Source organism: Erpetoichthys calabaricus, chromosome 2 (assembly GCF_900747795.2).
Source record: "Erpetoichthys calabaricus chromosome 2, fErpCal1.3, whole genome shotgun sequence".
Taxonomy (NCBI): Eukaryota; Metazoa; Chordata; class Cladistia; order Polypteriformes; family Polypteridae; genus Erpetoichthys; species Erpetoichthys calabaricus.
This window is the reverse complement of record NC_041395.2, coordinates 31,055,046-31,070,045: the sequence shown is the minus strand read 5'-3', so window position 1 is coordinate 31,070,045 and position 15,000 is coordinate 31,055,046. Positions and strand designations below refer to the sequence as shown.

Genomic DNA, 15,000 nt, shown 5'->3' with positions numbered 1-15,000 from the left:
AGATATATATATATATATATACAGTAATCCCTCACCTATCGCGGGGGTTATGTTCCAGAGCCCCCCGCGATTTGTGAAAATCCGCGAAGTAGCGAACTATATTTATTTTATTATTTATACATATTTTAAGGCTTTATAAACCCTTCCCACACTCTTATAAACCTTTCTCACTCTCTTGTTAACCTTTCCCATGCTCTTATAAACACTTCCTATGCTTCTTAAACACCGCAGAACAACACTGCACACTGCACGCAGGGATCAGACGTCAATGTGTCTGCACTCGCTTTATGAAGGGGGGCAGCTGAACTCTGAGCAGAACAGAAATGGACTTTGTGCTGCTTCTGCCAAAATGCCTGCTTGTCGCTTGTTCGGAAGGAGGAGGAGGAGTGGGGGTGTGTGAGGGCTGAACGCACGTTCGCTCAAACCCCCCTCCCCGGAGGCGCAGTACGCTCCTGCCACTTCGCATTGTCAAGGGGGTGGGGAGCTGAATGAATGCTAAGGAGAAGTGGACTTTGTGCTGCTTGTCGCTCTGTGTGTCAATAATTTAAAAGCCTGTACAATCACCAATTTTCCTGTCTCACTGTCTTGTCTTGCGTGAAGTTAAAATGTTTTATAATAGTGAGATGTTACTCATATCCTTAGCCCGACATCCACATATCATATGTGTTAACAAAGTGTGTTTTATAAGTTTACATGTGTTTAAAGCATGTGGGATGGGTATTTTAAGGCTTAAACTATAAAAATGTTTCATTTATATGGTGTTTCTATATCGTGGATTTTCTCCTGTTGCTGATGGGTCTGGAACATAACTTCCGTGATAGGCGGGCAATCACTTGTATTTAAAAACCCGCGAAGTCGTGAATCCGCGAAAAGTGAACGCGAAGTAGCGAGGGATTACTGTATATATATATATATATATATATATATATATAATCTGTCTGCATATCTTTCGTATAAACTTTGTATGTCTTTCCGTTTTACACGAGAGAACTGCTTAACAGATTTAGATCGGGTTTTTTTCTGTAATTTGCTTTAACATTCCAGTTGATTTTGCGACCTCTCTCATTGCATTATGTATCATAGTTCGCTTTATTTGCGATTTATTTGTGGGAATCCCACTCACACTCCAGCCTCAGGGCGTTCCTTATCTCCATTTGGCTTTTTTCTATAATTTGCTTGAACGTTCTGGTTGATTTTGTGACTTATCTCATCGAGCTAAGAATCATGGTTCGCTTGTTGGAGCGATATATTCGTGCTAATCCAAGACAGAGGCTGCAGGCCTGGGGAGGGGGAAATGTGATGTCAGGAGTAGGGAGCCGGGTGGGGCATAAAATAGAATATATATAATAAATTTATATATATATATATATATATATATATATATATATATATATATACATACACAGTTAGGTCCATAAATATTTGGACACAGACAACTTTTCTAATTTTGGTTCTGTACATTACCACAATGAATTTTAAATGAAACAACTCAGATGCAGTTGAAGTGCAGACTTTCAGCTTTAATTCAGTGGGGTGAACAAAACGATTGCATAAAAATGTGAGGCAACTGAAGCATTTTTTTTAACACAATCCCTTCATTTCAGGGGCTCAAAAGTAATTGGACAATTGACTCAAAGGTTATTTCACAGGCAGGTGTGGGCAAGTTCGCGTTATGTCATTATCAATTAAGCAGATAAAAGGCCTGGAGTTGATTTGAGGTGTGGTGCTTGCATGTGGAAGATTTTGCTGTGAACAGACAACATGCGGTCAAAGAAGCTGCGAAAAACAGAAAAAACCCATCCGAGAAATTGCTACAATATTACGAGTGGCAAAATCTACAATTTGGTACAACCTGAGAATGTATATATGTATATATATATATAATATATATTATATAGTGGAACCTCGTTTCACGACCATAATTCATTCCAAAACTCTGGTCGTTCCAGACCGTACGAACTGTATGTAAATATATTTTTTTTACAGATTTTTAAGCACAAATAAAGTTAATTACACCATAGAATGCACATCGTAATAGTAAACTAAATGTAAAAACATTGAATACTGAGAAAACCTTGAACAACAGAGTAAACTTAACATTGCAAAGAGTTCGCGCTATAGCCTTACGACCCGATCGCTGTAAACACTTTTTTTAATGAGTTTAAGCACAGGGGGGAAAAAAAGGAACATTTGAACAAATCCGAACTTTATTTAAAAATCAACCACAAGCAACCAAGAAAGTAACATTGCAGGAGTTCACGCTAATAGCCTTACGACCCGATCGCTATAAACACTTTTGTTTTTTGTAATGAGTTTTAAGCACAGGGATAAAAGGAATATTTGAAAAATCTGTAATTTAATAAACTACCAAGAAAAGTAACATTGCAACAAATCACACTACGAACCACTCGCTGTAAACACTTTTTTTTAATGAGTTTTAAGCACAGGGGAAAAAAATGAACATTTGTAAAAAGAGAAAAGTAACATTGCAACAATTCACGCTACGAACCGAAAAATGAGCATTTGAAAAATCTGTAATACAAAAACTAACCATAAACCACCAAGAAAACTAACCTTACATGAGTCGAGTTCTGGCATGAAGTAAGTAGGACCTGGGTGGAGAACAATCCGGTCTCGTCTCAGTTGAAGACTTGTTGCGGGATGTAGCCTTCGTCCTCTACTAATTTTGTGAAATTTTTCACGAATTCTTTCGCAGCTTCAGCGTCAGAACTAGCAGCCTCTCCAAGCCTTACCACACTATGAATGCCACTTCTCTTGCGAAACTTTTCAAACCATCCTCTACTGGCTTTAATTTCCTCACTTTTGCCACTCGTACAAGGATAGTTTTGCAGCAAATAGCCATGAATATTCCTGGCTTTCTCGCATAACATTGCCTTGCTTACGCTATCCTCTGCAAGTTGCTTCTCGTTCAGCCACACTAGCAACAGTTTTTCCACCTCTTCCAGCACTTGAGGCCTCTGCCTGGTTAATGCTGTAACTGCTTTTGCAACATCAGATGCTTTAATAGATCATTTTTGCTTTAGAATAGTCGAAATCATAGATTTTGACTTCGTGTACTCGGCGGCAAGATCAGTAACATGAACGCCACACATATACTTTTCAATAATTTCTTTCTTTACTTCGATTTCAATTTTCTGCAAAACTTTCTTCTCACCACTCTTCATTTGCTTAGAAGCCATGGTTAACTGCAAAAGCACACGAAATACTGTAGAGCACAAAGAGTTCACAGGTAAAGCACGCATGTCTGACCAAGAACAATGAAGAGGGAGAGGCTGAACATGTGCTTAAATACAGAAATCGGCACGCATGAACCGGAAGGGAAATGAAATAGAGCACAAAGAGTTCACAGCAAAAGCACGCACGCATGTGCAAGCACGCACGTCTGACTGAGAACAATGCAACACATGCGGAAATCATCGGTGTGCACAAACCGAAAGGGAAACTGGCTTGTTCGTATACTGAGTGTGTGGTCGTGAACCGAGGCAAAAGTTTGGCGAACTTTGTGGTCGTAAACCGATTTGTACGTGGACTGAGACGTTCGTGAACCAAGGCTCCACTGTATACACACACACACACACACACACACACACACACAGTATATATACATTCACACATACATATACATATAGACAGTAAGCCCATACGGATGTTTAAGAAAATACACTCATATTCTTTCATATAAAAACATACACTCATATTCTTTCATATAAAAACTTTAGTTATGGTAAAGCAAAAGGAAAAAAATATCATTTGGAATCTCAAACTATTTTTAAAAATAAATCCACAAAAATAAATTTAAAAAGTGCATCATTTATGAAAGTTATTGAATACTTCTAAATTATATTCATAGTTCTCATAGTTAAGACAGGACCTCACTTTGTTCACTTGCGCTCTGCTTTCTTACGAAAGAAAAATATATTTATAATAATTAAAAAACACTTAAAAAAAAGAAATTAAAAATACATTAAAACCACTCTCTGATGGTGTGTATACAGTGAAAGGTGATGTACAGTATAAAGGTTAATTGGCCGATTGAAATAGGTCATACCTGTGGGAGGAGGCATTTTTTTTCACTTCATTAATAACCTCTTGTGTGTTTTCAACCTCACCATCAGTGAATACAAACAGCTGAAAGAAATAAAACTGACATTTACTTCACTTATTGCCTGCTTTGAAAAACAAGTTGCCAAATATACAGAAAAAACTCATTCAAGTTTGTTTTCAAATATAGAAATTACACTGTATATAAAACAGATGATTACAATTCATAGTGGTCTCATTCTAGCAAGAACTGCTCGTGATTAAGTATTATTAATTTAGTTCATAAATTCTGAGCTGAAATATTTGTGAACAAGATTTCCCATCATTTCTGGTTAACAAGAAAAATATTGCACACAGTTGATTACTCCAGTTTTCACCGGGGCAGAGTATAAAATCAAACTTTTGTGGAAGCACTATACAGCTGCAAACATTATATAGTGCAGGCATTTTTTAAAAAAAAATTGTATTATAATACCAATGCCAATTAAGGAGGGAGCTTTCCAGAGAATCCACAGAAAGCTGCAGGACAACACAACATTCCTGTGCATGTGCTTAGAGACTGTGCTAGCCAACTGGCTTTGTCCTAGCTTTTAACATCTCTCCAAGTCAGGCTATGGTCCCTATAAGCTAATTCCAGTGCCGAAGAAGTCAACAGTGACGTGTGTTAATGCCTACCGCCCTGTAGCACTAACTCCTATCATGATAGAGTGCTCCGAGTGGTGCTCCGAGTGGTTGGTCAAAAGACACATCAAGTCCATCCTTCCCACCTCTCTGGACCCACTCCAGTTTGCTTACCATCCAAACCACTCAGTGATGATGCCATCTTCCATACCTTCCATGCTGTATGTCTCAACTGAACACCAGGGATACATATGTTAGAATGCTGTTTGCTGACTTCAGCTCAGCGTTCAACACAATCATTTCAAGGCAGTTGATGAAACTATTTCTGCTGGGCCTTGATACTCCATGGTGTAATTGAATTCCACTGTGCATTAGCAGGAGAACATTAAATGCTAATGCACGAGAACATTAAATGCTATCAGGCTGAGCAGGTGGCCCCCAAGGCTGCATGCTGTGCCCACTATTGTCAAGTTTGTGGATGATACAACCACAGTGGGCTTCATCAGCCATGATGATGACACATCCTATAGAGAGGAGGAGGAACATCTGGTGAGGTGGTGTAGTAAAATAATCGCTCTTTAAATGTCGGCAAGACAAAAGAGTTGCTTGTCAATTTCAGGAGAACATCAGCTGACTATATATTCCCTACTGCTCATCAATAGCTCTGCTGTGGAGTGGGTCTGTAGCAACAAGTTACTTGGTGTGTGAATATTTCTGATGACCTCTCCTGGACAATCAACACCAACTCTGCTGTCAAGAAGGCACGACGACTCCTTTTTTTTTTACTGTGGAGACAGAAACAAATCTGCTCGCCACAAGCCATTCTTGCCACCTTTTATAAAGGAACTGTGGAAAGCATCCTGACAACTTTATTGCTGTGTGGTTTAGGAACAACAAAGCCCATGAGCGCAAGATTCTGCAACACGTAGTAAGGACAGACAGCTCAGGAGAGTCTCCCTCTCCTTGATCCAGGACATTTTTCAGATATTCTGCCTGCGTAGAGTCTTTGCCATTGTGAAAGCTGTCTCTAACCCATCACACACACTGTTTCACCTCCTGCCCTAAGGTAGAAGATGCCACATTAGGACCAGCACAGTCAGGTCTTATAACAGTTTCTTTCCCCAAGCTGTCAGACATCTTTAATCCTACATGTCTCCCAGTGCTATATCCCTACACCATTCCCCCAATTATATGCTGTCACTTTACACTCTACTTTAATATGGATATTGAGCACTAGTCAAGCTTTATAGTCCTGCGTCTTTTGATTTGTTACATTGTATTGTGGTTTTGGTAATGTTATGGGGTATGTTGTTTTGCCTATGGACTGTAAGGAACAAAATATTGTTCAACCATATATTATGTATGTGGTTGAATGACAATAAAAGTTGATCTGAGTTGAGTTGACATATCCTGCCACACTGTATAAACCACTGAGTGAGTAAATCTCTTCAAAGGTCATTATGCTAACTTTACTCAAATATTAAATTTAATAATCATTTACAATGTTCCATATAATCATAGATCATCATCAAGGAATCTATAACTAGTGAGTAGCATGCTAGCCTGACTTCATTGGGCAATATAGGTCAGATATCACTCACATGCTCACAGCACGCAAGTGGTTAATAAACCACTTCTGAAAAATTCTTACAATACTTGATACACACTTGATTGAAAAATGAATTCTTTAACACATATAAGGTCATTTTCATTGATAAAAGTCAGAAACACAGTCATTCATCACTTAGGAAAGACAGATATTTCCCACCTGTCTAGGGTATCCAGGTATACAGGCTTTTCCAAAAATGTCACGAAGGGGTGCCAAAATATTTGTTCCTCCAAAGTTGGCATGCAAGGATTTCACTTCCTTCATGGCAGACTTCATTGTCATCTGGCTGTACTTAACACTATTTCTGGAAATGTTTCCATGGTACAGAATTACAAATGGAAATACAAATGAGTTAGAAACAAAATAAAAGACAAGAAGAGCTACTAGGGATACAAATCAGCCAGTGCTTAAAATATTGTATTTACAGGCTTCTAAAAAAATAAAAAATAACTTTCCATTTTTTTGCTTTTTCTATAGCTAATAAAACTTTTTTGGTTTTATAAATAAACATTTTACAATTACAAAAATTGGAAAATGTGTTTTTAAACTTTTTTGGTTAGTGGTCCTAATGATTGTCCCCCATAACATTTTGAAAATGAAAAAAAAAATCTGTGAAAACCAAACAATATGACAAATGGAGTAAGAATGAAGACAGAAAGCCACAAGTGGTCTGAGCTACAATTCAACATACCACTGATGCCATAATATCTTTTGACAATTTGTCAGTTTTAATAACTTAACTTATTTTGTAGAAAAAGTTAAAAAACATTAACCAGCAGCATATTGTTCTGAGAGTTTTTAGGTAAGGAAGACATAAATTTCAATTAGCATTCATTGATCATGAAGCCAGAAAGTATTGTACTTTATACATGGGACAATACTGAAGCAACAACTGGAGGACATCCTGTTTCCAGGAAGGGTGATTACATAGCTCAGTCTGCAAAATATGAGGATGAAAGAAAAGGTGATGCCACTGGCCAATCACTTACATATATACAACTGTAAAATGTTTGAAAACCATTCCTCTAGTCATTTTGTACACTGAGGGTGGATGACCCACTAAGAAGAACAACAAGAGCATGAAACAAGCAAAAGTAGGATTTCAGCACAGATAGAAAACAGAATAAAGAGAAATAGGAACAAAGGACCAAAAGGACAGCACAGGACAACACTAGAACAATGTTTAGAAAAGTATCAGAGTGCTCAAAGAACTCATCTCTGTTTTAAGAACCAATCTCAAGCACTATTAAGAAGCCCAATTTTGTAAGTTTTGCAGCATTCCTCACCATTGATACTAAACTTTAATTCATGACTGGTACCCAATACTGGGCTCTTGAACAAGATAAGGTCAGAGTTCATGTCCTTGACAATTCCACATGCCAGGGCTGAAGTCTCTCAGTAGAATAACAGACTCAATATGTGTCTGTACTTTTAAAGACCAATGTCCGTGTCTCTATGATGTCGGAAAACATGTATACGTCTAATACTAGTTAAAGATTTCCTCTATGAAACTCAAGTCACACAGAAGAGACCCCTTTGTCCTATACAAAATACCTACTACATTTCTGGAGTGTTTTTGTCAGTCAACACTAAAATAAGTAAGACGAAGTGTGGTTCCAGACACCTGTGCTGTGTACAGAGATGAATCTATTTCTAGATTTTATTCTTACAGATTCTATTAAGCTCTACTAAGCAATATTTTAATACATTTTACATAAAAATATCACAGATGCCTGCATTTTAATTTGCATTTTATTTGACACCTTCCCTTACATCAGTTTAGCAAGAATAATCACTCTAGAAGAACACGACAATTTTAAGAATTCCGGGTCACAAAAACCCCTCTCTACAAGTCAAGGCTATGATCCTAGGAGATACAGACCACATAACTTAAGCTTGTCGGCCATCCCTGAAGAAAAACAAAAATTATTAACTGAAAACAAAAGAAGCTTATCTAAAAAGTAATATGGCATGAAAATCTAAAATTATTCCTAAAATACAGGACCTGTGACCTCTTAGGCACAGCCATCAGCAGTGTGAATGTCTGTGAAAAGAATGTCGACCTCGTTGAGAGGTTCACTTACCTCGGCAGTGACATTCACATCTCTGGTGACTCTTCCAATGAAGTCTGTAGATGGATTGGGAGAGCAAGGGGGGTCATGAGGTCACTGAAAAGAGTGTGTGGCGCTTCCGATATCTATGCAAAAGGACGAAGGTCCAAGAGCTTCATGTACAATGCTGTGTGTAGAATTCACATTAAAACATGGTATACGGACAAAACTGAAAATGTGCGTATGCACAAAAACCATCCAGATACATAAAACTGTGCATACGCCAAGTGATGGTGCTGCTGTGCCCAGCACATCTTCGGACACTGGCTGCTTCAACACCTCTGCCTCAGAAACCACTGGGCAATCATCTGGCTGTGTGCTGATGGACGCTGTTCTGGAGTCTTCTTATACCTTTGAGTTGAGCTACCACCCTTGAAATTTCAGTGCATGTAACAGGAGTCTTCTTATACCTTTGAGTTGAGCTACCACCCTTGAAATTTCAGTGCATGTAACAATTGTCCATTCTGGTTGTTTACAGGACATCTGCTGACTTTTTAGTCATCTCTTAGTCATCTTTCAGTACATTTTGTTGTTCATGTGACTTTAAGGAATGAAAGAGCTGTACTATATAATATTGATCAATGAATTGGTTAAAAAAAAATGTTGCATCTAATTGCCTGTTTTTACATTCTGCTGTTACGAAGTTGTAACACTGTCCGATTTGGTTGATGATTTGGTGGGTTAGGTTCATCATACCACATCTCTGGGTTAGGTTCATCATACCACATCTCTTCAGGTACAGGAAAGCCATGACTGTATGCCACATTATGCACCACACTACAAGCTTGCACAATGTGACACATTTTCTGTGGACTATAGAGCAGCACATTAGAGTGAAAATGCTTTTTATTTACATAGGCAAATTCATTCTCTGAAGGTGCCTTTATAGTGTAGTATTGACGCCGATCGCTACAATGAATAGATTCTCTGCGCTTTATAGGGCTCTTTGAGGTGACTCACTATCTTTAAATAGACTGCTTGCCTCTTGCTGCACTCGTCAGCAGCAGATACAGAAAGATGGTCATTTCTGGAGGGTGGGACTGCACTGCGTGTCTGCCTGGGGGAGTTGCCAACCAGGATCCTGAGCTGTTTCATTGTATGGTGGGTGCAGCAATGTTCTGTACTAGTGCATGCTCCCCAACCCAACCTAAAATACAGTGTGTAAGGCAAGTATAATTTTGAACAACCACTATATAGAACCTCCATTTTATTTTTAGGATTGTAACAAGTATATGCCTTATAGCAACAATTAAAAAGCACTTTCTACAGTTCTAGTAAACAGTTCTAGTTGAGTATTTTTGACCATTTTCCCACAGGTAACTTTATATAACTGTTTCCTGTTATCTACTAAATAAATGTAAATAGAAAAATCCATACTTACGAGAAAAGATGTTGAAAATCGGAACCAAAACCATAAATATTAAAATGACAGTCAAGTGGTAGACTCTTGAGGAGAAGCAACAGTGTGTCCTGTGATAAAGTAAAATATAATTAAAGCCCACTTCTAGCGGGTTAACTAATAGTGAGCCTCAAAGAAATCAAAAAAAACACTTTAAATATTTAATTTTAGAGATAACACATTAATGGCAAATCACCAATGTTCTTCCTCATCATCTTTTCCCAGTTTTATGTGGGGTTGATGTGATTGATCATTCTTCTCCATACAGCTATACTTCAATTCCCATCATTTTTTTGCCAACATATTCTTTTGTCTATCCTTATCACATGTCCATACCACTTCAACCTACTTTCCTGTACTTTTTTAGGTATCTCTCCCACTTTGTTGTACCTGATTTCTTATTCTGTCCTCCTTTTGTAACTCCTCACTCCTTCTTGTGTGCTCCCTTCACTGCCCCTGTCTCAGCTCCATGCATCATTGCTGGGCTTACCACTGTCTTAAAAACCTTACCTTTAACCTTTGCCTTCTTCAATTACACAATACTGATACCTTAGTTATTTCATCCGGTCCTGTTCCCTTTCCATTTTGCATTCTTTTTCTTGGTACTAGCTCTTCATTTGGGATTCCATCCCAAATACATCCTTTGGGATTTTCTTCATTCAACAGCTTTTCAAAGCACCTCTTCCAGCTATTATTGATCCTATCATACTTATTTAAGACTACACCTTGCTCATCTTTCATCTGTTTTACCTGACTGAAATGCTTTACAGCCTTGTTCCTAGTCTTCGCTGATTGGTATCACTTCTTCTTTGCCTCCTTTCTTAGCATTTATCACATCCTGCACCTCTGTTCCACCACCATATGTCTGTTTGTCCCCAGGTGGGCTCCTTCCTGCTGTACTACCAAAAACCTTTTCACCTATTATTTTATTTTCTGCTATTCTACCACCATTCTTCTCAAATGACTACACTTCCATTTAAACTTTCACCATAAACCATTTTTAGCCATTCCTATTTTAATTTACACCACTTTATCCATGGCACTGCTTACTCTGATTTTATTCTTCTGCTGAATTTGATCTTCCAGTCCATCAGCACCACTTTATACTGCACTGTCACACTTTCCCCATTTACGACTTTACAAATGAGATCTTCTATGCATTAGAAAGTCTATTTAGCTTTCTCTTCCTCCAATATTGTAAGTCACAAGCTGATTTAATTTCTACTTAAAATGTTTTAACTTTTACCAAATTAACTTTTAAAATCATAGTCACAACTAAAAATCGATTATTTATGGTTTTGCATGTGGTGAAAACATTCTAAGACACCATATGTCAAAATGTCACTTTAAAGACCAACATTAGAAAAATCCAGGTATAACCTACTGAAACTCAACCTACTGCAATATTACCAGAACATATACAGCATAATGGTGTGGGTGTGTGAGCTGGATTCTGCTTTGCCCCCAGTGCAGCTGGGATAGGTTATGGTTCCATGTGACTAAAATAGGATGATGTAATTACAGAAAATAAACAGATGAAGGCAGAGATAGAGCAACAGAAAAGAATAAAGTGTGCAAGTGTAAAGTCTCACTTAACTCACAGCCCAATATGTCATTGTCTAGTCTCTCAGAAACATTCATACTCCAGTGAATCTAAAAAGGTTTAATATCAGGAAGTGAAAAGTATAAATGCAGAAGGTAATAGGATTTAAAATCCAAGTTACAATACAAAGTAAATTAATTCAAAGTAGTCCCACTAGAAAGAACCTGTAAGTAGTACAGGGCCAGATCCCTTTTTGAAAGTGTGGTCACACTTTTTGAAAGTGTGACTTTCAATAGGGGGCGGCACGGTGGCGCAGTGGTAGCGCTGCTGCCTCGCAGTTAGGAGACCCGGGTCCTCCCTGCGTGGAGTTTGCATGTTCTCCCCGTGTCTGCGTGGGTTCCCTCCGGGCGCTCTGGTTTCCTCCCACAGTCCAAAGACATGCAGGTTAGGTGGATTGGTGATTCTAAATTGGTCCTAGTGTGTGCTTGGTGTGTGGGTGTGTTTGTGTGTGTCCTGCGGTGGGTTGGCACCCTGCCCAGGATTGGTTCCCTGCCTTGTGCCCTGTGTTGGCTGGGATTGGCTCCGGCAGACCCCCGTGACCCTGTGTTCGGATTCAGCGGGTTGGAAAATGGATGGATGGATGGACTTTCAATAGAAATAAGAGAGGAATCTAACGTTGTAACAACACACTTACAAGACTGTCCAGAACTTACACCAAAAACTTATTTAAGAAAAGCAATTGCAAGGCGTATAAAGCAGCAGTGTGTTTGAATAAGAGAGATGGAAGGAATAGACAGAAGGAAATGCACAGAAACCATACAAACTGAAAATGATTAGATTAAACAGAGATCTTATTGAGGTCTATGAAGGTAATTTATTTAAATCCCTTCCATAAGAAACTGTGTGCTGTACCAAGTTGAAGAAGGGCAAATTCAAGATGGATAACTTGCTTTCTCACCTCTGGAATAGTAGAAAACCTCTAAAAGTACATATTCCAGACATCTTTATTGAAGTGCTTTATTAATTATTTATGCCCACCCAGATAAGGACTAATCAATTGATTTATCAATGAGACTTTTTGTTTTGTTGAGATAAGGTCTCCGTAATCTTACAATCTACATTTAACATGGAGAATACAGAAAGAGCTTGTAGGTGCCCCAAGTTTATTTTCTGAATTTTAAAGGAAAGTAATGAAGTTTTAACAGATGCCAAAATAAGTCTCATTGGCATGATTAAATATGTATTCAGTAACATGTACATAAACTTACAACCTTGATATCCAATTATACCAGACAAAGAAAGGAAATAAAAAACACATTCATCACTAAATTAAATGACTTGTCAAAGCAGTAAAAATAAATAAATATTTACATACACGAGCACTCTCAATGCGCATGTCAGAGTCTGGATCTCCATTCATTTTCTCAAGCATACTGTCAGATAGATCCACCAAAAAGATGAACTCGCCTTTAATGGAGAGTGATTGTTCTGTTAATTCAGGGAATTCTGGGTACAAGCTGATCATGATAACAGGGTCTCTCATTAAGGAGCCTTTGGGGAGAAAAGAGTACTTTATTAATTCTTAAAAGTTGAAGATGTGAATGCTACCGCAGATGTATTGACTTCAGTCTACTAAATGATGTTCAGCAACAATCTAGCTACTGTATCTACCGAGGACTTTCAGCTCACACATTATTCAGCAGGTGTGTGTAAAGAAATGCTACTGGGGCTTCTTTATACCAATAGCAATATGTCTGCATAATGTGATTGACAGCAAAGTCAGAATGTTTCTTGTCTTTCTTTTTAAAAATTTTCTTTCTTTTTAGTCATTCTGGTGTGTGTTCAGACTTACTATTAAGTCTGTGTATATTTGCTTATCTATGGATTTATATATTTACTTAAAGAGCTTCCATAAAAAGCCAAATTTCCCCTTTGGCATAAATCTATTGTGGTAGAAATTTGAAATTAAGGAAAGAAATTTATTCTCTAACAGGCCAAATTGAGTCAGTAATCAGGCAGAAGAAAAACATATTCATCGTATCTTTTAATTACTCCTCGGCAAAGTGCCTTGGAGGGAGCATTCTTCAAAAGTAGTCTGTTACAGCCTGGTCAGAATGATCAGGGAAACAAAGAATAGAGGTTCGTTTTATAAACTATTGAATTTACTTACGGTGTCAACAAGTATTTACATTTTACTCTAGTTGGTTCACTGGTTTACACCCAAATTACTTATACAAAAGTCTATTATATATATTATATTCTGGTTCTTCTTATACCTGTCAGTTGAGCTACCACCCTTGAAATTTCAGTGCATATAACAATTGTCCATTCTGGTTGTTTACAGGACATCTGCTGACTTCTTAGTCATCTCTTAGTCATCTTTCAGTACATTTTGTTGATCACGTGACCTTTATCTGATTTTCTGATATGCCTGAAAAGGTTTCTGACATTTATTAATCCTTTATTCTATTTTTTTAAGATGAATGCTATGTTACTCTTACCCTAAAATTATTATGTTACCCTAAAATTATTTTTCCACATCCATCCATCCATCCCTTTTCTTAGATCACCCTCCAAAAGCTTTACAGACTACGTCAGATTAATATTTTTCAGACCTTCATAAAGACACAGGTGCAAATGGGGTCAACATTAGGCTGGTCATTTGGTAGATTGCTTTGCATCTAATTATTGTTGGATTACTTGTTAAAGAACAAATGAAACAATTAAAATGCAAGTCACTTCCATAGAAATGAAAAAAATCAAAAAAAGAGATCAGTGTTTTTTTGGTTTCTCCTGGTAAACAATGGAATCAGAAAGAAATAAAATAGGGACTTTTTCTTTTGCTTCAGGCTTCTCAGATTTTTATCCTGAGAAAAGAATACCCCGAGATTCTCACAAGATCTCAGCAGAGTCACACGGTGGCCTCAGATTTTCCAAGCAGTACAATTTTGAAAATATTTGTATTGCATGCTCAGTAATTTGTAGTGAAACGTATGGACAATCTATGGTTTTAAAACACTACTGTGATTACAAAACTGTAGTCCTTGCTTCTGAAAAATATTATTAGTTGCTCTAATTTATATTGCTGTGCTATAACTAGATCAAACTCATTGTAGAAGAAACAGTAGGCAGTGTGGCATAGTGGTTTAGACTTTGGACATTCAAACTCTGAATTTGCGGGTTCAAATCCTGCTACTGATACTGTGATAACAAACAAGTCACAAAAAAAACTCGGGTTCAAATCCTGCTACTGATACTGTGATAACAAACAAGTCACAAAAAAACTAACGAAATAGAACCAGTTATAATTCAAATGTTGCAAGACACCTTGAATAAAGGCATCAGTGCAATCATAAGTAAACAATATGAAAGTCCTAATAAGAGATTAAAGCAAGACTAGAAAGAGATCTCACAAAATGTACCACGAGTTTCAAACCAAATTCTCAATTTTACTACAGTTGTATCTCCTTTTTGCCTAAAGTTCTTCCTTCTAAGGAATTTTAGGAGAAGCATCTGTGACAAAGTTGATTCTTAAATGAGAGATTAAATCACGGTAACATAATTTGCTCCATTAGCATTAGTAATTGGTTACTAATGGAGAAAGTGTCTGGAATGAAAACCTGCAGCCACTGTGACACCACCAAAAGATGAGTTT

General features: G+C 37.6%; 1 protein-coding gene across 1 annotated transcript in view; it reads right to left on the bottom strand.

The window, feature by feature from the left end:
* The window catches only part of LOC114642361 (von Willebrand factor A domain-containing protein 5A-like), a 107,687-nt gene that overhangs the window by 50,753 nt on the left and 41,934 nt on the right, over nucleotides 1–15,000 (bottom strand). Inside the window, exons 8-11 of the mRNA XM_051922126.1 lie at nucleotides 12,721–12,896; nucleotides 9,785–9,873; nucleotides 6,452–6,596; nucleotides 4,070–4,149 (exon numbers count right to left, since the gene is read on the bottom strand). Of these exons, the coding sequence (XP_051778086.1) occupies nucleotides 4,070–4,149; nucleotides 6,452–6,596; nucleotides 9,785–9,873; nucleotides 12,721–12,896 (490 nt within the window). The remainder of the gene's footprint in view (nucleotides 1–4,069; nucleotides 4,150–6,451; nucleotides 6,597–9,784; nucleotides 9,874–12,720; nucleotides 12,897–15,000) is intronic.